We start from the raw sequence: 22,348 nt of genomic DNA on the forward strand, positions 1-22,348 counted from the left end.
CTATGGCAAAAAAAATTTAAATAAAATAAAAAGCATTACCTGTCACACTATGCCATGCCACGCTATGCTATAATATACTAAGCCACCAAACACTATAGTATACTATGCCATTAGTTAGCATTCAATTCATAGCCAAGAAAACCTAAACCACACCATAAACCGGGAAGAAGGAAGAGAGACGTGCTCATTGTGTCTTCTCCAAGAACAGGTTCAGGGAGGGAGTGCAGAGGAAAGCTCAACTGAATGGGGCCTAAAAGGTAAAAGGTGAAGTGGGAACCATCAGAATACACAAGTCTTCAGGAATTTGATTCTGAAGAACAGAGAAAAAGGAAACATTCTGATGGAGTAAAAGGTTTAAAGGAGTTTAATTGTTCTCAAAATGGAAAAAGCTTACAGAATACTACTTTCTGTCTATATAAACCATTCCGAGAAAGCCCTAGAGAGAAAGTCACATGTCAGTCTCAGACACCTCCGCAGGGCACAGCCCAGATGCAAGCCAACTGGCAGAAGGGTAGGACAGACAGTCTTTTCTGTATTTTCAATGAACTAGGGAGTGGAGCCATTTGTGAATGCTAGAGGGAAAACAACTTTATTTATCACTACTGCATTGTTTTATTGAGTCAACGTGAAGATCAAAGTTCACCCTAACAACTTCAAGTTTTAAATGTGTAGCTAATTATCTACCTGCCTTCAAGACGAGTCACCTCTGCCTGTAGGAGTTCTTCACTGCTGTGGCTGAAGTCCAACTTGGAGAGCACATTATCCAAGACTCCCTGCCCTGGAGGGCTGTACTTCCTTCCCACCTGACAGTCCTCCAAAGGCCTGAGAACAGGAGGAGGAGGAAATTCTTTCTTATCCTGGCAAACAATGCAACGCCATTTTTATTCTTTTAATTAAGCTCCTTAGAACTCTTTGGTTTGTAGTCTGCTTTGTGGGGGGAAAACACCAGAAGAACAATCCAGGGTCAGCAGCAATTTAATGTTTACTAGGACTTAGTATGTGTTTCAAGGGGAAAAGCTGCATAAAATAGCAAAGTCATTTTGTTGACACTTGATTCCTTATATCAAAGAAACTTTACAATACAGTCTGACAAGAACAGAAGCATGTCTGACTTATACAAAAGGAAGCTCACTTTCTCTGTTATTTTTTATTATAAACCTGCCCTAGCAATGATGGATATATAAAAAATAAAAATGAAACCAAAGCTGGAAATAGATAGCTTAGTTGGTAGAGAATTCCCAGGGTATACAAGAAGCCCTGAGACTGGGTGGGGCCACAACACTGGTAATCCTACCACTTAGGAGGTAAAAACAGGAAGATCAAGGTGATCCTCAACTGAATAGTAATTTTGAAAGTAGCCTGGGATAATACATGAGATCCTATTCAAAACACAGTAGTAGTAGTAACAGTAATAATAACAATAATAATAACAATAAAGTCAGTTCTCAAAGGGCTAGCCCAGTGATAGGCTGTTACTATGACAAGCAGCTACTTTTTGCCATATATTGGTCTCCTAAGTCAGGGAGGCCCTGACTCAACAAGGAGAGAATAAGGAATTTCTAACCTTAAGATCCTCAGAATCTTAGAGACTTAAATGAAGACAAAACCATCCATGCAAATTTTATGGCAATGAAAATCCAACTTATAAATTAAAATCAAATAAGACAAAATGATCAAACACAAAAATGAAAATATTCTATATTAAAATCAGCATTCAATGCCAAACCATCAAATGGACCAGCAGAATAACATTTAAGATTCAAACAAACCTTTCTACTGAGTGCTGAATGTCAACTGTCTTTAATTTTGTTTGCAGTTTCTCCTTCTGCATTTTTGCCTCAAGGATGAAGCTTTCTTGAGATTGACGACTTGCCTTCAACTCTTTCTGTTCTTCTTGCAGAGCCTGCAAAACACTCAAAGAAAAAGACAGATATTATTACAACTTCCCTTTAGCTCTTTTTTCCCCGCAGAGCCTGCAAAATACTCCAGAAAAAAAGTCAGATAATACTGCAATGTTTCTACTTCATGAGAAAAGCAACCAGGGAGGCTGACTGTAAGTTTTATGACAAGGACAGTATTAATAGAGCTATCAAGAGAAGAGCCATCAGCCTCAGCCCAAGGAGGAAGCTGAGCATTCTGGGACCTAGTTCTAGGACACACACACATCTCCCTGACCTACTCAATCTAACACACACCTGTAATAACTTTTCAGATTCCCTCAGTTTCTCCTCCTTCTGCCGCTGCTCCTGCAGGATAGTCATGTTGGTCCCCATCAGGTCGTTGACCCTTATTTTAAGGCGCTCTATTTCCAGCTCATTGGCACAGATGGTGTCCTTAGCCCGCTCAAGTTTACTGCTCAGGTGCTGAATTTCTGACTGGCTAGACAGTTCCACAGACTCTAATTTCTGTTTCCGGTTGGCAAGCTGAGCCTTAAAACATATAGATTATTAACAGGGAGAAGAGAGATAACAGAAAAATAATCAATAATTGGATTCACTGAGGAAAGAAAAGATTCACTCCTAGACAGGTTTGGCTATCAGCAGGCTTGGACATTTCCTTTTAGTGGCATATCTTACTGAAGTCTACTAAATATAACCTCTTCAGCAACTGTCTCACAACCTGTGGTATATAGTGCCTAACTTTTTGGCTCTGTATGTCAACTGAAGTGTTTTTGGCTTCTCACATTCTGTTTTTTTCAAATTTTAATTCAGTATCCAGATTGGTTTTTCATCTATACACTAAAAATGGACATAAATCAGTTGTAAAATTAAACTTCCCTTATTTTAAACACCTCCTAAAGGAAAGGCACCCACTTTTATTTTAGAAATTCAAACAGAAATATTTCTGTGGAATCCATCTGCTACAGATTTAAAGATTCTATTGTACACAATTGAGGACCAAACTCTTGTGCCTTACAATATGATAACACAAAGTAGATGCAAAACAAAACAAAAAACAGAAAGGGAGAGGCAAAGATACAGACAAAAAACTGTATAAATTTGAACTCAAGGCCTCAGGGTAGAAGCAATTTGTTTTCCACCAGATCCCTAGAAGGGTTATGTGAAAGATTCAGAACAGGTTCAAAACAAACCACTATGCATGCAATTGGCAAAAGACTTTCCAAATCAATCCAACCTTCTTTTCCCACCAGGAAATCTTATACAGAACCCTCTCTTCAGGATAAGTAAATGTAGACATTGGTTGAAGGCAGGGAGGAGAAAATGGCTGTGGTCCTTTGCTGAGCTTCAGCTTACCCCATCTGTAACCTGTCCACCAGCTCTGGAGTTCACAGAGCACAGCTGGAAAATACTGCCCAAATGAGTGCTCAGGAGGACGGACACCATATAACTTGAAACCTCAACACTGTGATCACTATATGACAGATACTGTGATCTGAAACCCAGCTCTGGAGTTTTAGCTGGGTTAAGTAACAGTGTAACCAGTTTGTCTCCATTGTTACTTTAGAACTCTTTTCAGTTTTGAAAAGCAACAGTCTTCTTTTATTGATCTACTATTTCACTCAGCAAAAAGACAGTATTTTCTTCTTTTTTTTTTTTTAAGACAACAAGCTTATCTTATATAATTTTGTATCATTGTAGCTAAAATATCTTGTTCAGTAGATTTAAAGAGACCTGCTTTGAGTGTGCTCGGACACTCAATGCAAAAAAATAAAATAAAATAAAATTTTATAGTACTATAATTTGAATAGGTGCCAAATGTCCTGTTCCTTTTCTCCAATTGGGAAGAGAAAATACTTTTCCTAATCACTTGAAGCTTGGACAAAAATAACCATTCCCCCCAACACTCTGTACCATCCATCACAGGCAGACTTCTTCAACCCTTCAGAGAGGACATCCCAGCTCTCCTGATCTCGACCAGTAGATTGTTGGTGGCCATCACAGTACAGGCGTGAAGCAGCTGACTCTTCACCCAGCAGTTATCCCACACACCCATTTCTGCAGCCACCATCAGCTCACCTGTGTTCAGATCACACCTACAAGCTGACCGGATTCTGAATGTTCAGCCTGAACTTTAACTAATGTCTCCTGAAGGTCAAAACCAGAGTTCTATGCAAGAACCTTGAGGCTGATGACCAAGGCGTCTGCAAATGCCTGGACTCCAGGCTGAGCCCTGCCCTTCATGCTGGGCTTGTTATCTAATCAGAGCTTCTGCCAGTGCCACTTCCACAGCACAGCCGTCATCAATAGCACTTTTGAAGCCCTCAAGCCTTCTCTTACTGCATCCTTGATTTGAGTCAGCATGTGCTTATTTGGTCCTTTAACCAGTAAAGTGACAGAACAGGGATTGTTACACTTCTCAATAAAGGTGAACTTCTCCTCACCCAGTGTGTACTCATAGACAAACCCTGCATGTCCCAGTCAGGATTCAGGTCATCAAAGACAGTGTTTTCATTGACTAGAAATGATACACCAGGTTCTACTATCTACTATGGCAGTGAGGGAGACTGGGCCCTGAGTGTGGCTAGTCTGACTTGAAAAATGTTCTAACTATGAATCACACAATAAGAATGCACATGTTGAACTGATAATATTTTGACATACTGGGTTAAATAAAATATATCATTAAAATTAATCTTACATTCCTTTTTTCCTTTTTAATCTAACTAACAAGATAGTAAATTGTGTAAATCACACATTCCTACAGCAGCACTAATCTCAGAAATACCTCTTTTAACCCTAAGTAAATCAAAAAATCACAGAAACAACTCCTAAAATTCCTCCTCTTAACTGGCTAGCTTTAGAAGCATTTAAAGGTAAATATATTTGAAATATATATTTTTATGCAGAAATGTATTTTCTCTTAAGAAGGCAGAAATTTCCCTTATTTCGCTAAGAATCCAGCACAGTTTTCCTGAACAAGGGGTGGAGTTATCTCATCTACACAAACAGCAGTAAGGAAGGAAACCACTAAGGCAATTTGCCTTAGGGAAACAGAAAGCACGTCTGTCACAGTGTCCCAAGCACAGCACAGGAATGGTACGCACTGAACTCAGAGCCTTGTAGGCTCTTCAGGCTGCTGCCTACAGGAACGCTAAGGCCTGCGTAGACACATGTGAAGGCAACCAGATGGGCAGATAGGTAAGGGCCTGGTGCTGCAATAGAAAACCAAAGCCCTTTGCTGCCTCCAAGCCCGCTGTTCTTAAGCAATCTGTTTCCTGTTCTTAAACAATGGTTTCCTTGAAGCTCCAAACTACATTAAAAAGGAGGGGAAAGGGACAAGACAAAGAATGTTTTCGTTTTCTCTCAAACAAGCATGGAATATAAAACGTCAATAGCTGCATAGACAACCCAAACAAATACATGACTTAAAGTGCGTGAAGCTGTTTTTGAATCTTCTCCAATGTTAAAAATATTGAAGAATCTTTTCAGTTTTGTCTCATAACATTTACCCAGACTCTCAGATTTTCTGCTGTCTCACACATCAATTAAATACAATGAGTCAAGCTCAACAGGATTCTGCCTCAAACAGCCAACTGTGAAAGAGCAGTTTTTAGACAACTGGATAAAATTACAGACTTAATATTAAGTTATATTACAATTATATATCCCATTGATGTTATCCTGTCATATTATAAGATTTTTAAGTCCTTACCTGTTCAAAAATTAGTTGATGCCATGGTTTGCTTTGTAACATTTTAATAGTGAAACATAAAGAGTAAGCGTACCAGGTTTAGCTTTCAAAAGTGGAAGAACTGGGCTGGAGAGATGGCTCCTTGAATAAGAGCACCATGGGATGCTCTTCCAGAGGACCTGGGTTCAGTTCCCAGCAGTCACACTGTAGCTCACAATGATCTATGTCTCCAGCTCAGGAATCCAATGCCCTGTTCTGGTACTGTGGCACTATCCAACAGTAGTCACATATATGCATCCAGGCAAAATACACATATATAGAAGAAATACACATATATAGAAGAAAATCAATCTTTTTTTTTAATGTCATGTCCCTCTTTAAAACAAAAAAGGAAGAAGTCTCAAAGAACAGCTGCACAAAAAAAAACTGTGCACATGCTGTTAACACTAATGCACTCAGAAAGCCAGGCAGGATGGCATGGTTTAGCTCACTGGTACTGTGCTTGCCTAGGATGAGTGAAGCCCTGGGGTCAATACCCCACTGAAACAGAACAATTTCTGTTATGAATTTAATGCTCATTTACATACAAGATTGGCAAGATGATGACAATTATTAACACAAAGTAATGGGCACACAGAGACTTAATTAAATGTTTAGTAAAGATAATCATACAGCAGTGATTGACACAAACTGAGTCATAGGAAGCTTTCATTCATGTTTAGTTTGCCAAGAAGAAAGAGAAATATATTTATAGGTAATACTTCTAACTATTCAGATAACTTGATTTCAAATAAAACTCTAAGAAGAATTATTCAGATATCCTTAGTGGGCACAACAGATATCAGTTCTTTAAAGGATCTTATTCTAGCTCTAGTTGAGTGACTAGTAAATAAAAATTCCACTTTTACTAACAGTGAACTTTGCATTATAAGACTGAATCACAATAGTAATTTGATAGCAGCGACTTAAAGATTATATAATCAATAAACATGAATAAAATGAGGATTGAAAAAACAAAAACTCAACTTGTTCTCTCCCAGTCTGACAGCTATAAATAGGTCACAGGAACACATCATAGCCTTTAAGAACACAGAGCTTTCTCAAACAGATCAAACCCTGATCCCTATCCTACCCCAATTCCCAAGAGAAGGCTCCCCTGTCCTGCCTTGGTTAGTAGCCTCTTACAGTTGACAAAACAGGCTTTCATTCTGTGGGGTGTAGGGTCCTCCTTGAAAGTCCCAGCACAGTTGTCACATAACAAAACCACTGGCAGCTGATATTTTGGGGACAAAAGAAATGCCAACACTTTAAAACAAAAATAAAATGAAGGTTTCAAAATGAAGGCTTGGTCTGGAAAGATGGCTGAGCAATTAAGAGTACTAACTGTTCTTCCAGGGAACCTAAGTTCAATTCCCAGCAACCACATGGTGGCTCACAACCATCTGTAACAGGATCCAATGCCCTCTTCTGGGGTGTCTGAAGACAGCTACAGTGTACTCATATTCATAAAATAAATAAAAAGCTAAACATCTTCCTCTAGCACTCTGAACTTACCCAATCTGTTTTGGCATACTAGAAATAAGTACCAACACAGATGGATTGTTATACCACAAATAACATACACACAACCGATAAGCATCCAACAGCAGATAGTAGAGGATGGTTATACATACACACTACCTCTCTGTTTGTTCCTTCACATCTGCTTGATTTTAATGAAAAGGTTAAGAAGCTGGCTATGTCCCAAGAACACATATTCTAAATTCATTGTCTATTTAGTTTTTGCTGAAATCATTCATTTTTATATATTCCCACCACTCTACTAAAAAAATCATTTCTGTAGCCACAAAGACACTACTTTCCATTATTGGTAGACACATACCAATGCAGTGAGAGTCGTTCCAGTCAAACTATCTGTGCTCCCTGGCTGAGGCTCCTTAGCCAAAGTGCTCAAGCTGCCATGGAGACGAGCAAAGCTCAGACAGAAGCAGGATCAGAAAAACCAATGACAGAAGCAGAAAGAAAGGGGGGAGGAGACAGAGGGTGAGGGAGAACAGGGCAGGGACCAAGACTGGGAAAGTAAAGACAGTGTAGAAGAAGAGTGACAGAAGGAAATGAGGAATCTGAGTGTTTTATATGCTGAAGAGGAAGACGGGCTTACCACACAAAGCCTAGCAGAGAGAATCTAAGTAAGACAATGGTGTCCGTGCACTAGATAGCTTAAGCCTACCTGGATTATCTCTGACTGTTCAGCCAGAGCCTTCCTCTGTGCTTCCAGAGAAGATATCTGTTGCTGATATATCAGACGCTGCTTCTCCCAGTCTAGAGACTTCTGTCGGAATTCCTGGGGAGGCAAGTAAAGTATTTAACTTCTAAGTGCTTCCAAGCTGTGAGGACTGCACCCTTTGCTTTCACCAAACCCCCACTCCCTGGGTACGGAAGCACCCTTTGCCTCAGCAGGGATGCCATTACTCACTTAGCTGACTAAGCTGCAAAGGAGTACTGAATTCTGCTCACACTGTGCTTCTGGGTGTCTGTCTTTCTAAATCTAACACCTTAATGGTAAAGAGGAAGAAACAGGCCATGACAGTGGGTTCATGAGCATTGTCACAGGTCTATTGCCACCTAAGGGCTGTTACCATTTTGTATTTTTTAGAAAAGCGATGCTAAAATAATAATATTCCTTTGCCATCTAAGTTTCTAACATTCAGACCCAGAAACTGAATAGATTCAAACAAATTCCTAAATCAGTAACTCAGTAGCCTGAATCTCACTTCATATTCTGTCAATAACAGTATTTTTGATAGTCATTTTTTTCATTAAAAAAATTGCAAAAGCTTGAATAACATGAAAATATGCATCACATTTTAATAGGTATTTATAACCCAGAGCCAAATAGTTCAAAAGTGATGGTTAATCAACAGAAATTTCAAATTCTATGTAATGAAAATGGGCCCAACATTTCTGAAAATAAAGCAAATCAAAGGGAAAGGTCCTCAATCTTCCCATCTTTGTCCTCCAGGGATCTTCAGCTTTAGATTGTTCCTTAGATTAAGTGTTATAAGTCAGCTTTCTGATATTCCATTCATTCACAATCTGTCTTATGACATTCTATCTATATGTCAGCACGGACTTAGGAATAGCATTTAATAAAAATAAACCAAAACCCAGCCCCATTCAACTGGAGGGTGACAGACATGATATGCACACTAATTGAATGAAAAAGTAAGAATGTTCATGAAATCAAACAACATAAGCAAACTTGAAGGTATTCAAAAAGGAAGCAAACAACCATCTAAATGGAAAGTCAATACAGAATATGAATGAGGAACTCAATAGAGAAAGAAATACTGAAAAAATTAAATAGAAATTTTGTAAATAAAAATCTAACTGAGTCAAATAAAAGCTCAATGGAAAGCCTCTCCAAATAGAAAATGAGTTTCAGGGCCTGAAGACATGGTATATGAATTAGAACATTAAGACAGTGACAAAGAAAATAAGAAAATACGAAGGGAAATGTACAAGATCCACAGGACATCATTAAAAGACCCGATCTAAGAGCTGTTAAGATGACTCGGTATGTGAACAATGTTTGTAATGTTAGCATACAGGCCAGTACTCACTAGAGAGCACAGGGCATGGCACACACATCTGAAATTCCAGTGCAGAGGAGGTGTACTAGTAAATTGGTAAAGGCTGTGGGACTCTTAAGGTTATCTAGATCTTGGGGATGAACTAGAAAGTAAGGGTTGAAGCTTAATATTGATTTGTTTATGGGTCAAGTTGACAAGGGGCCAATTTACTGGCTGGTTTTGTGTTAACTTGACACAAGCTGGAGTTATCACAGAGAAAGGAGCCTCAGTTGGGGAAATGCCTCCATGAGATCCAGCTATAAGGCATTTTCTCAACTAGTGATCAAGGGGGGAGGGCCCAGTCCATTGTGGGTGGTGCCATCCCTGGGCTGGTAGACCTGGGTTCTATAGAAAGCAGGCTGAGCAAGCCATGGGAAGCAAGCCAGTAAGTAAAATCCTTCCATGGCCTCTGCATCAGCTCCTGCTTCCTGACCTGCTTGAGTTCCAGTCCTGACTTCCTCTGGTGATGAACAGCAATGTGGAAGTGTAAACTAAATAAACCCTTTCCTCCCCAACTTGCTTCTTGGTCATGATGTTTATGCAGGAATAGAAACCCTGACTAAGACAGGAGGTATTAACAGAAGAATTCCTAGGCCTCCAGCCAGCCAGGCTAGCTCAATCAGTGAGTACCAGGTGCAGTGACTCTGGAGAGTAACTACACTGACCTCCAGTCTCCACGTAAATATGCACATATACACAGGCATGCTCATACACATGTGTACATACATACAGACAAAGATCAAATAAGTCTATCATTGGCATAGATGAGTGAGAAGTTCAAGATAAAGGGGCAGAAAATACATTCAACTCAGCTACAGCTGAGAATCCCCCAAATATAGAAACAGAGCCATCAAGACCAAAAAAAAAAAAAAAAAAATTAAAACATCAAGACCAGAAAAGAACTTTCCACATCATATTATAGTTAAAACACTAAACATACAAAACAAAGAATATCAAAGCTGCAAGGAAGAGATTCCAACCCATCAAGATTTACTTTTGTGTAGATTTCTCAACAAAACTAAAAGCCAAGAAGGCATGGAACAATTTAATTCAAGCTCTGAAAGACAATACTGCCAAACTAGATTATTATAACCAGAACTACCCGTGCTGGTTAGTTTTTATTAATACAAAGACATACATGAGAAGAGGAAATCTCTATTGAAGAGTGAAGAGTGGTCTCCATCAGACTGGCCTCTGGGCATGTCTGTGGGGCACTGCCTTCACTAGTGACTGTTATGGGAGTTGGGCAGGTGGGCCTGGGCTATGTAAGAGAGGCACTTGAGCGCGTCTCTCCCTCCTCCCTCCCTCATATTCTCTCTCCCTCTCCATGGACTACATAGACTAGTTGACTGAATTAAAAAACCATGATCATGGGCTGCAGAGATGGCTCTGTGGTTAAGAGCATTGACTGCTTCCAGAGGTCCTGAGTTCAATTCCCAGCAACCACATGGTGGCTCACAACCATCTGTAATGGGATCCAATGCCCTCTTCTGGTGTGTCTGAAGACAGCCACAGTGTACTCACATACATAAAATAAATAAATAAATAAATCTTAACCAAAAATTAAAAAATTTAAAAAATAGGATCAATCTATTTGTAACCTACAAGAAACATACCTTACTAGCACAGACAAATATTGCCTTAGAGGGAAAGAATAGATCATTCACTATGACCAAGACTGTATCATTACAATGATTCAAGGATGATTCAACATACATATTAATGTTAGCAAATTATGATATATACTATAAGTTAGCAAGTATTAGTGATTCTATTAATAGATTTGAGAGCAGAAATCACATGATCCCCTTAATTAATGCAAAAAGACTTCTGACAGAATCCAACAGCCTTGAAAAAACTAACAGTAAAGAACTGCAGCTCATGGCTCCACCCCTTACCAGCTCCGCACAAGAGTAAGCTGGCCCCACCCCCCACAGGACAATGCTGAAGAAGCTGGTCCTGGTGGCATGGGTGTGGATTCCAATGGCATGAATGCCAGAGAGCCAATCCCATCCCTTGCTAGCTGCCATAGGAGGAGAGCTGGCCCCGCCCCTCACCTGAGCAAAGCAGGAGAGCTTGTCCTGGTTGTATGGGCACAGGAAAGCTAGCAGGCTCACCTCATCTACCTGGCCCAGCTCCAAGGCTTTGAGTTGGACAACCCCAACATCCATCCCATCTGTGAACTGCTGGAACCCATGAAGGAACCAGGTCCTACAGATTCAAAGCTGGAGGATCTGACCCGGGGTGGATATCGAGACAAGTACAGTTGGCAATCCAGTACTGAAAGATAGCATAAGCCAGAGGTCTCCAACCAGTCCAATGACTCACTGCAATGAACATTTGCAAATGTAGCAGCTTGGACAGAAGGGGATACTCTATGTCATACTACCACTACCATAGGGAGAGATTTGGGGGGTTTTTGTTTTGCTGGTTATTTTTTGTTTCCTCTTGCAAGATGGCTGCAAAGACACAAGGTAGGGATGGGGAGATGAGTATGATTGGGGTACATGATTCACCAAGAATCACAGCTGGCAGTGGTGCCCATCTTTAATCCCAGCACTTAGCAGGCAGAAGCAGGCAAATCTGTGAGTTTAAGGCAAGCCTGGTCTACAGAGTAAGTTCCAAGACAGGGAGGACGATATAGAGAAACCCTGTCTCAAAACACCAAACAAATAAACAAAGAACTATAGCTCAACACAATGAAGGACATATCTGCAAGCCTATAACCAACACACTAAGTGGGGAGAAGCCCAAAGTGCTGCCACTAAAAGGAGGGGTGGCAGCCAGAGGCACACACTTTCTCCACTGCCATTCAAGTCTTTGGAGTCTTAGAGCAAAAAGGCAAAGGAAAGAAAAGGGATGCAACTGAAGAGCAAGCCAAATGAGCTCTACTCAAAATGACCCTGTGCATGAGACTCTAAAACCATCACCCAACAGCTTCTAGAACTGATAAACACCTTCAGAAAAGGAGAAAATATAAAACCCACAGAAAAACTCAGTAGCTTTTCCATAACTAATAACAGACACCTTGAGAAAGAACCCAGGAGAGCAATCTCATTCACAACAACTTTAAAATACTGCAGAATACACACACACACACACACACACCCCACTTGTGGAATAATATAACCAGGGAAGTAAACAAACTCCTCAATGAAAAATTTAAAACACACACACACACACACACACACACACACACACACACAAAGACACCAAGGATGGAAAGGCCTGTCATGCTTGCAGATTGGCAGAAATAGTGTGAAAATGACTATCTTACTGAAAGCAATTTCATAAAGAACTGAGGAATGCCAATAGGAGTAAGTGAATGAGACAAGAAGAACAAAATAGTTACGAAGAAAGGACTCTAGGAAACTCTAAGGCCAGAGTGTGATCACCACTGTCTGTGGATGAAACCCTCAAAGTTTATGATGACAATGATTTTAAAGATGAGGATCTGAAGCTGAATCCAGAGTCAGTGAAGTAACCAGGACAGAGGATGGCTAGCAACTCATGGTCGGTCATATAGATTGGTGATAAGAATGTGCGGGAGCTGGAAGAAATGGTGGCAGTAGAGAAGGCTGGAAGTGAAGCAGTATTTGTGTGGTCCTCTGATTCTAAGTTATAAATCTATAAAAATATTAAAATATAAAAATAATATTAAACATAAAAATAACAATTTCAGACAGTAAAGTATTGTGGTTGTTTGAATACATTTGGCCCCCAGAGATTCATATGCTTGAATGCTTGGGAATAGCACTATTAGAAGTTATGACCTTGCTGGAGTAGGTGTGGCCTTGTTGGAGGAAGTGTGTGTGTCAGTGTGGGGGTAGGCTTTGAAGTCTCCTATACTCAAGCTGCATCCTGTGTGGAAGTCCAATGTCCTGCTTCCTACAGATCAAGATGTAGAACTCTCGGCTCCTCCAGCACCAAATCTGCCTGGATGCTGCCACGCTTCCTGCCTTGATGATAATGGACTGAACCGCTGAACCTATAAGCCAGCCCCAATAAATGTTGTTCTTTATAAGAGTTGCCTAGGTCATGGTGTTTCTTCACAGCAATAAAACCCTAACTAAAACAAGTATATAAACTAGCATTTCTATATGACAGATCACTCATAGAACATTTTTTTCAGTTAATAGAACATTTTTAAGCAGTCACACAACGATGTTGAACAGTGTTTCTCAATTGGATAAAGTACAGATTCCTAGGTCCCATGCTATTCCTGGATCAGACTCTGAGGTCCCAAAACACCATGGGTGACTGTTACAATGCACTGGAGAAGAGAGGGAACTCACTGCCTCCTATCAGTAATCATGAAGTTAGGGAACAAAAACAAAATCAGAGAGGGGAGATGAATCCTTTGTAACTTATGCTCTATCTAAATGGGAACTGAAAGTAAAACACCTGATGAGCAGAGTACTCTCTACAAGAAAAAGCCAAGTATTTCCTACATTCACTAATGCCTACAGGGTCAGGTGTGGGGTAGGATGCTGCCACTATCAGGGTTTCTTAGAATGGGAGGTATAGTGCTATAGTACTAGGATCTTCTTCAGGATACTGTCCTAGACAAGCTGGCTATCCCTTCTCCCTATATTGTAAATGCCAATTTCATGCTCCATCATTTTAACAATAATAACAAAAAAACAAAGCCTCCATATATTTCCAAGTGCCCTGTATGGGAGAGCTACACTCTTGAGATTAATTAGTGGCTCAGAACCTCATGTTCTGAGGGAGCATGTGATGTGGTCCACCCGCCCACCACTGACTAATTCAGTGTCAGTTCCTGAGATAGCAGCTCCATTAGAAATGGCATTTTCCTACACAACGGACGACTGCTGTTGCAACTGGAGCTGTTGCTGTGGACATACCTCTATTTTTCCAGTTAGCCTCTCAATCTCAGACCGATCCTCTCGCAGACTTTTGGTATTTCCTCTAAATTCTCTTAGTTGCTTTTTCTGCAGCTTCTCATAGCTTCTCTTCAGTCTGCTTAACTGTCAAAACAGTTATTTATTTACTTAAAATTTAAGAGTTAGCAAATTGTGGTCAGACAAACTGGGATTATAAAGCAAGAACACTGCTAAATTACACTATTGAAAACAGACTGGCAGCATGGTAGAGCTGCAAAGCAAAATAAAAGACCTAAAAATGACAGGGCCGGGATCCAGCTCAGCTGGCAGAGTGCTGAGCTAGAAAGCACTGGCCGTGGGAGCAGATGCAGTCATCACAGAATTAAGTGAAGGCAGGAGAAACAGGAGGGCAGGTCATCTTCAACCATAGAAAGACTCTGAGGCCAGCCTGGGCTACCTTATCTCAAAGTGTATATGCCTCCTTGCATATGTATATGAGAGAATAAATGAGATTTATAAAAGCATTGAAATTTTCATTCCAAAAAAGAGAAAATAAAATTTAGTTTTATTACAACTGCCATGCATTCATAGACACCCCCTACACACACGACCTGCCCCACAGAGGAGAGGAAGCAGTGACTGTTCCCCTCTGAGCGGGCCAGTGGTTCTGAAGACATACTCCTGAGGGCACTGATGATGCACAGTAAATAGGAGACTTTGATTTAAACCAAAACAAAAGTAATTTCCCCAATATTAAAAATCAAATTGAATATAAAATAGAATTTTCTTCTTTTTAAAGATTTTGTTTTTAATTCCTAATTATGTGTGTTTATCTCTGTGTGGGTCTGTGAAGGCCAGAGCAGGTGGAAAATCCCTGCAACTGGAATTACAGGTGTTATGGGCTTCCTCTCATGGCACTGGGAACTGACCTGGGAGCCTCTGCAAGAGCAGCACACTCTCAACTGCTGACCTATCTTTTCCGTCCCAATTATCTTGCTTAAAAAAAAAAAAGTTTTTAAAACATTATTTTATTTTTTATTGAAGGTAGGGGGGAAGGGAGAGGGGGTATGTGTATATCTTAGCCCACCAAGAGGAGGTCAGAGGATGGACTGCAGGAATTGGTTCTCTCCTTCCATGTAGGTTCCTGGGATCAAATACATGTCATGAAGTTTGGTGGCAGGTGCCTCTTACCCAATGAATTATCTTACAACCCTGCTTTTCTTAATCACAGTTCTTCTTCCTTCCCTTCCTTCCTTCCTTTCCTTCCTTCCTTCCTTCTGTCCTTTTTGGATTTTAGAGACGGGGTTTCTCTTGTAGTCCTAGCTGTTCTAGAACTCACTTTGTAAACCAGACTGGCCTCTAACTCACAAAGATCTACCAGCCTCTGCCTCCTGTGTCCTGGAATTAAAGGTGTACACCAGCACCTCACAGCTCCCAAAATATTTCTAAGTGCTTTGCTCTTCCAATATAAACTTAGAAACTAAAATATTAAATGTTCTGGTATCAAGATTTCAATATTATATAAGCACAAGTCTTTTTTTCCTTCCCATAGCCAGCTGCTGGCCTAGGTAATACCAACATGCTAGGCAAGATTCTTTACCTAGATTCAAGGTCAGAAAAATATTTCTACCACACATTTCCCACAGACTATCACACAGGATGTGCATTTCTTATCACTGAAATTAGAGACAAGTTCTCAACACAACAGTCAAGAGTTACAGAGAAAGAACAACCACACATGGCAGCACAGAACAAAACGCTCACTTCTTCCTGCAGCTTCATTAACTCCTCCTTGTACTCCATGGCCATTTCTTGCTTGGTTTTTTCATGCTCTTCTATCTGCTGATGCAATATTCCAACCTAAAAGTAGGAAGGGATAGTGCTGTTCAGTATTAGCATTGAAATAATATCCCTGCAACCTAGCAACAAAAATAATCTTTTTACTTACTTGCAAACTAACGTTCTCAGGTGTAACTAAATGGTTAGCCTTCTTCCTGGGCAAGCTAGTAAATGGCTGAGCCAATGGTCTACACAACAGGAACAACTCTTTTACAAATATAAAGTTAGTTCAAGACTCACATTTCCTGTCTGATTTATTCTCCTCAACCCTCTTTGTTAAATAAATGCTCATAAAAATAGCAGATACAAAATTTTAAATTTTTGATAACCAAAAGTATTTTACTTTTAGAAGCCTGCAAAACTTAAACAGTAATTTCTGTAAGTAAAGCACAGGTCAGTGACATCAGAGACAGATTCCAAAGTGATACCCAGTCTTTAGTGATTCAGTCCCAGTGACGGCAATCTCATACTAGTCCCCAGCTCTTAAGTATCCAGCAGTATTCTCCTGAAAACTAGTTAGAATTTAACCAGTACATCGAAAGAGAAAGGAAGCACAGGAACCTAGACAGTCATCTCTAGATAGCTGGTGTGTGTGTGTGTGTGTGTGTGTGTGTGTGTGTGTGTGTGTTCGTATGTGTGTACAGGTGTGCATTCATGTGTATTAACATGCTTGTAGAGACTATACATAGATGTTGGGTGTCTTCAATAATCTTCCACCTTGTTGAGGCAAGGTTCTTATTGAACTTAGAGCTCATCTGTTCTCCTAGACTGGCTGGCCAGTAAGCTCTAGGGACCCTCCTGTCTCTATTCTGGTGCTGATTACAGACGTATGCAATAATACTTGTAGCTGACATGGTGCTGGGGATTAAACTCAGATCCTCGTGCTTGTGTGACAAGCAATTTACCTACTTACTGAGCCATCTTTCAAGCTTTTATTAATTTCTTAAAACATTATACTTAAATGACTGATTTTCAGACTTCCTGTTGAAACATATCTGTGGATACAGATAGGTAAAATTCCCTTTAGGTAGCACATGAGCTGCACCCTGTGTTGTTTTCTGTTTGGTTTGGTTCTGTGCTGGGGATTAACTTCAGGGTCTCTGTATATATAAGCATACATTCTGCCACTGGGCCACTCGTCCAACCTTAGGAATGTTGAGCCACAGGAGATTAAACCCAGGCCTTTGCATGTGTAGGCACATGCTCTGCCATTATCCAGTCATACAACCACACAAATGATCCAGAGCAAGTTCACTATTATTCATTATAAATATATTCTAATTTTCAATGATTTCTTCAGGACTTAAAAGATTTTTGGGAGGCTGAAGAATTGCCTCAGCAATTAAGAGCACTAGCTTCTCTTTCAGAGGGCCTGAATTCAATTCCAGAATCCACATGATAGATCACAATCATCTGTAATCCCAGTCCCAGGGATCCAATGTCCTCTTCTGACCTCCAATGGTACCATGCACGCATGTGGTGAGCATAAATGTGCACAGATATAACATTTATATCCATAAATAAAATAAATCTAAAACTAAAGATCATTTAGAAGTACAATAATTTTCTAAGTCCTTGGAACATTATTAAGAAGTATACTGCTTAATTTCCAAGTACTTGAAAAGTTGTCTTTTATTGTGTTGAGTCTTCGCTTAAATCTACTTTGTTATAAAAATATACAACTTAATCTGCTGATTATGGTGAGAGCTGCCTGACTTCAGTAAAATGTTTCAGTCACTTAAAAAGAACATGCTTAAGCTTAATTAGGTCAAGTTGATTTTGATCAACTCACCCCTTAACTGTCTTTCCTGGTGCTCCTTCTATCCATAGCAGGAGAGCTGCGTTGCTCCTTCTATGGATTCCATAGAACATACTTCTCCCTACCTCATGCCTGGATTGCTGTGTACACTTTAAGCCTGTTATTAACACTTACAGTTGGATCATTAGGATTCCAGAGTTGAGGTCTAGGACTATTCAAACTATTTTTCATTTCTATTATGACTTCTCTGGGCCATTCATAACTTTACTTAATTTTTCAAGGTTATCTTTTTCTAACGTTTCTGCTATGTTAAGAGATTTTATCTATGATTTCAAGACTTTGTTCATGGCCCAGGATAGAGTCAATTTTGGTAATCATTCAGTTTGTACTGCAAAAAGAATGCATGCTCTGCAGTTCCCTTGTGCTGTGCTCTCTAGTTATAAACTGGGTCAAGTCTGCTGATCAGATCTGTATATTTATGAATGCCCTCTATCGGTTACTAAGAAAAATGTGTTAAAACTCTCAAGCATGACTGTGGCTTCATTATTTCCTACAGACAGGCCTGGTAATTTTTACATATATATAGGGAAGGTTAAAACTATCTTACTATATTGTTCGGTCTTATTTAGAGTTTTCCTAGAAGTATAATCTAAGAAGTAGACTTCTGGGTGGATAACTAGAGTGACCTTGGAAAGCAGTGAGGAGATGGAAAAGAAGAGCCACAATGGCCTGTTCCGACTATGGCAGTAAGTAGCCAGAGCTGTGTCACTGGGAACCTACTAAGGAAGCAGACAGATGTGTTTCTGTCTCTGTGAGCAACAGGAAGCTGCTGACTTTACCCATCCTCACCCTGATGAGGTTTGCACTGGGAAAGTTAACTACCTGACATGTCCAGACTTGTGAGCAATTCACAAGGTCCTGAGAGAAGAAAGTGCAATGGAATGGTGAAGACACAGAGAACCATATGGGTGTTTTTCCTGTGTGTACCTATGTACTACATCGCATGCCCATGGAGGCCAGAGGAAGGTGTCAGATCTTCTGGGACTGGAACTATAGACAGCTGTTAACCACCACATGGCTGTTAGGAATCAAACATGGATGCTCTGAGGTATCAAACCTGAATCTTCCGAAAAAGCAGCCTGTACTCTTAAACCACTGACCTATGTCTCTAGCCCACCAAATTATTTTGTCTCTGCAACCCCATGTGGCTATCATTTGCTGTGCTTTCTCATTACCTCCCTGTCTCTGTGTAAGTTGTGTTCTTAAAAGATTTGCCTAGGGGCTGAAGAGATGGCTTAGCAGTTAAGATCACTGGCTGCTCTTGCCAAGGTCCTGAGTTCAATTTTCAGTAACCACATGGTGGCTCACAACCATCTATACTGAGATCTAAGGTCCTCTTCTGAAGTGTCTAAAAACAGCAACAGTGTAAAACATAAAATAAATAAATAAATCTTAAAATAAAATTTAAAAAGTTGCCTAAATTTTAAGACAAACTCTAGATTACCAAATGCCATCTGCAGAAATCTAAATTAATACAGCCGGTATTGCTAAAGTGTTATTTGACTCCAAGTACTCTAAGTCAACCACTGAGCGATAATCTTTTAATTCTTTGAAAATTTCACACATGTATACAGTCTCATCAACCAAATCATAATTTTGTGTTGTCAGTCCTGGTGGTATAATAGCCATGAGCCTGAGGCTTAGGGTCAGCATTTTTACCCATAGCTCTTATCCTTCCCAGAGTCATCTATATGGAAACTCAAAGACAAGGCTTCCACCTACACTGCTTCCTGCTTTCCTCCAGTATTCAGTATTCAGTATTTAGTGTCTTCTACTGCACCCGCTAAACCGAAGAGTAAGCCAGGAACTATTCTTAGACCTCCCTAACATTCCTAATATTAGTGGGTGGTGGGACTGGAAATGATTTTATTTTCCTTCTCAACTAGCTTACAGTGCTGATGATGCTGACCAGGACTGTGTGCATTCTAAGCACACTCCATCACTGAGCTGCTTCTCCAGCTTTCATTTGTTTAACTCTGACAAGAGGAAACTGTTAAAGCAAGAACTCATTTTACATTTGGGGGAGGGGAGGCTAGAACAATGCTGGAACTGAACCTAAGGCTTTCAGCATACTTGGCAAGCACTCTGGTGCTAAACCATATCTCTATGTCTTCAACCTTATTTTTCACCTAACTTTACAAGTGAAGCCAAAACCAACTCCTATATACCTGGTGATGTTAATATGGACATGTGATATGATGACAGTTATGCAAAGATTATGCAAGCCTTCTCCCATCTTCCTGTGTGCTAGGGTTGCAGATGTATACCACCATGCTTGGCTGTATTACATGACCTCTGGAGATGCAAACTCAGGGTATTACAGTTGCGCAGTAAAATGGTTCTTTAAACAAATACTAATATTCTTATACTTTCATAATAAATTATCTTCTAAAAGAAACTATAAGAGGACTGGAGAGATGGCTCAGGGGTTAGAAGCACTGTTGCTCCTCTAGGGGACCCATGTTGAATTTCCAGTACCCCACATGGCAGTGCACAACTGTCTGTAACTCCAGTTCTAGAGAATCTGTGGCATCAGGCACACATGTGATGCACATGCATGTGCATGCAGGCAAAACACTCACACACACAAAATAAACCTTAGAAAACAAACAAACAACAAAAGGAAACATAGAATAAAGTTGTGTGGTGGTGGCTCACACCTTTAATCCAGCACTCAGGAGGCAGAGGCAGGCAGATCTCTGAGTTTGAGGCCAGTCTGGTCTACAGAGCTGGTACCAGAGAAACCCTGTCTTGAAAAAACAAAAACAAAAAATATATATAAATAAAACACACACACACACACACACACACACACACAAGCACAAAACCACCATACAAATAAACCTAACTAGGTAAACAAATGCTTTAAAAAAAAAAAACAAATATTTAAGAAACATGTTTAGCATAAAAGACTAAACTATCACAAAGATGAATCAAGGGTCTGGGCATGAGTTGCTCCAAGTGTATTATATACATGCATGAAACATGGGTGTACAGAACCACATATAATTTAAAAGCCAGAGTCAAGATAACAAGGAAAGTGAAGTAGCTGCTCTACCTCTTTGTGCTTTATGTCCAGCTGAGTCCTCAGAGCCTTCAGCTCCTGGTCGCGGATGTCCAAACAAGTCTCCAGAGCGTGTGTCTGCCCCTCCCACTCAGATTTCTTATGAGCTACCATTATATCGATCTGTTTCATGAGCTCCTGCAGTTCTGCTTCACAGGATGTCAACAATCCCCTACAAACGCCAACAGACCAGACACAGTTCATGCCCAAGTGGTTTCTCATATTTCACAGATAAAAACTATCACAGGCTAAAGCTCTCTGAAGAGCTAAGACATTACAGAAGCAAAGCCCAGGGTGCCGAGCCTTCGCTTCTCATGCTGTCAGATGCTATGCTGCTCAACTCTGCACAGTACTCTGTCCTCCTCTAATGAGTACCCAAACCAAGCTCACTTGGTGAAACACAGATGGATGTTTTACATCTGCCTTGCAAAGTGAGATTTGCAGAAATACTAACCACATCTTCTGGGATATTTAAGGGATTCTTTTGGGAGAATCCAGGCAAGCCTATGTCTCATCTCTTTCAGCCAAAATGAACAGCCTTGGTAGCAAGCAGGCTATTATGCAAGAAAAAGATGACAAAAAAGAGCTGTTTCAAGAAACTCATCCCTGAGCAAGATCTATTGCTGTTATTTCTCCCAACTATTATTTGGAACACACTGCAGCCTACCTCATTGCTCAAGCCACTGATGCCCTTCTGAGCTGCAGGAGAAAACTCAAGCTAGGATAGAAGCCACAGTCCTCCCTAACACTGCTGACTGAAGGCAGCTGCTGTCCACAAATGTGCCATAGCTCAGCTTAGCTTTGGTATAACAGGACCCAGATAAGTTTTTAAACTGCAATGAGCTCACAGTCAAAGGCAAACTTACCCACTATGCCCCCGATTTTGTATTCCTTCCAACAAAGCCTCCATCACCAAATTCTCTTTGTTTTGGCAACTGGGGAAAAAGAAAAGGAAGAGTGAGAAAAAAAATCACTGTTCTGAATTCCAACATTCCAAATTAGGGTAAGCAAAAGCAATCACAGTGAGAGAACACAAAGCAGCCTAAGATGGCTATAGAAGCAAGAATTATCACTTAGAAATGCTAGCACCAAATACATTCCAAAAGCAAACAAAATCCTAACTGCTGCTGAAACTATTCTACAAAAATCAATGAGATATTGCATTACTCTAGGCCTTTTTTATTGTTGAACTTAATTTTTGAGACATGGTCTCACTATGTAGCCCTGGCTGGCCTAGAACCAGCTATGCATATAGACGAGGCTGGCTTTGAACTCAGAGAGGTCTAGCTGCCTTCTGAGTATAGAATTAAAGGTATTTGCCACCAAGCCTGGCTTTCTTTCTATTGCTATAGTCAAGACTTATTTTTTAACTATGCTTATGCATGGGTGTGTGTATGTGTGTCCATGGGAGCCAGAGGCATTGGAGCTACCAGATCTAGATCTGGAAACCAAATTCTGGCTCTCTTCAAGAATGGTATACACTCGTAACTGCTGAGCCCTCCCTCTAGCCCCTCTATGTTTAGTTTTTAAAGAATGATAGGATGAAAGTTATTTC

The 22,348-nt window shown here is 40.2% G+C and overlaps 1 protein-coding gene across 10 annotated transcripts in view; it reads right to left on the bottom strand.

The window, feature by feature from the left end:
* Window positions 1-22,348, bottom strand: part of CEP63 (centrosomal protein 63) — a 41,231-nt gene that overhangs the window by 13,413 nt on the left and 5,470 nt on the right. For 5 of the 10 annotated variants that reach the window (XM_080934571.1, XM_080934576.1, XM_080934569.1 and 2 more), the window contains exons 2-9: window positions 21,660-21,728; window positions 20,788-20,965; window positions 15,836-15,931; window positions 14,093-14,215; window positions 7,823-7,936; window positions 2,196-2,429; window positions 1,770-1,903; window positions 685-822 (exon numbers count right to left, since the gene is read on the bottom strand). In XM_080934571.1, coding sequence (XP_080790697.1) covers window positions 685-822; window positions 1,770-1,903; window positions 2,196-2,429; window positions 7,823-7,936; window positions 14,093-14,215; window positions 15,836-15,931; window positions 20,788-20,965; window positions 21,660-21,703 — 1,061 coding nt within the window. In that variant the 5' untranslated portion in view covers window positions 21,704-21,728. Of the gene's footprint in view, window positions 1-153; window positions 252-684; window positions 823-1,769; window positions 1,904-2,195; window positions 2,430-7,822; window positions 7,937-14,092; window positions 14,216-15,835; window positions 15,932-20,787; window positions 20,966-21,659; window positions 21,729-22,348 lie in introns of those variants that run through there. The other 5 variants (XM_080934578.1, XM_080934573.1, XM_080934574.1 and 2 more) reach the window with 4 other exon arrangements.

Source organism: Micromys minutus (assembly GCF_963924665.1).
Source record: "Micromys minutus genome assembly, chromosome: 21".
Classification (NCBI taxonomy): Eukaryota; Metazoa; Chordata; class Mammalia; order Rodentia; family Muridae; genus Micromys; species Micromys minutus.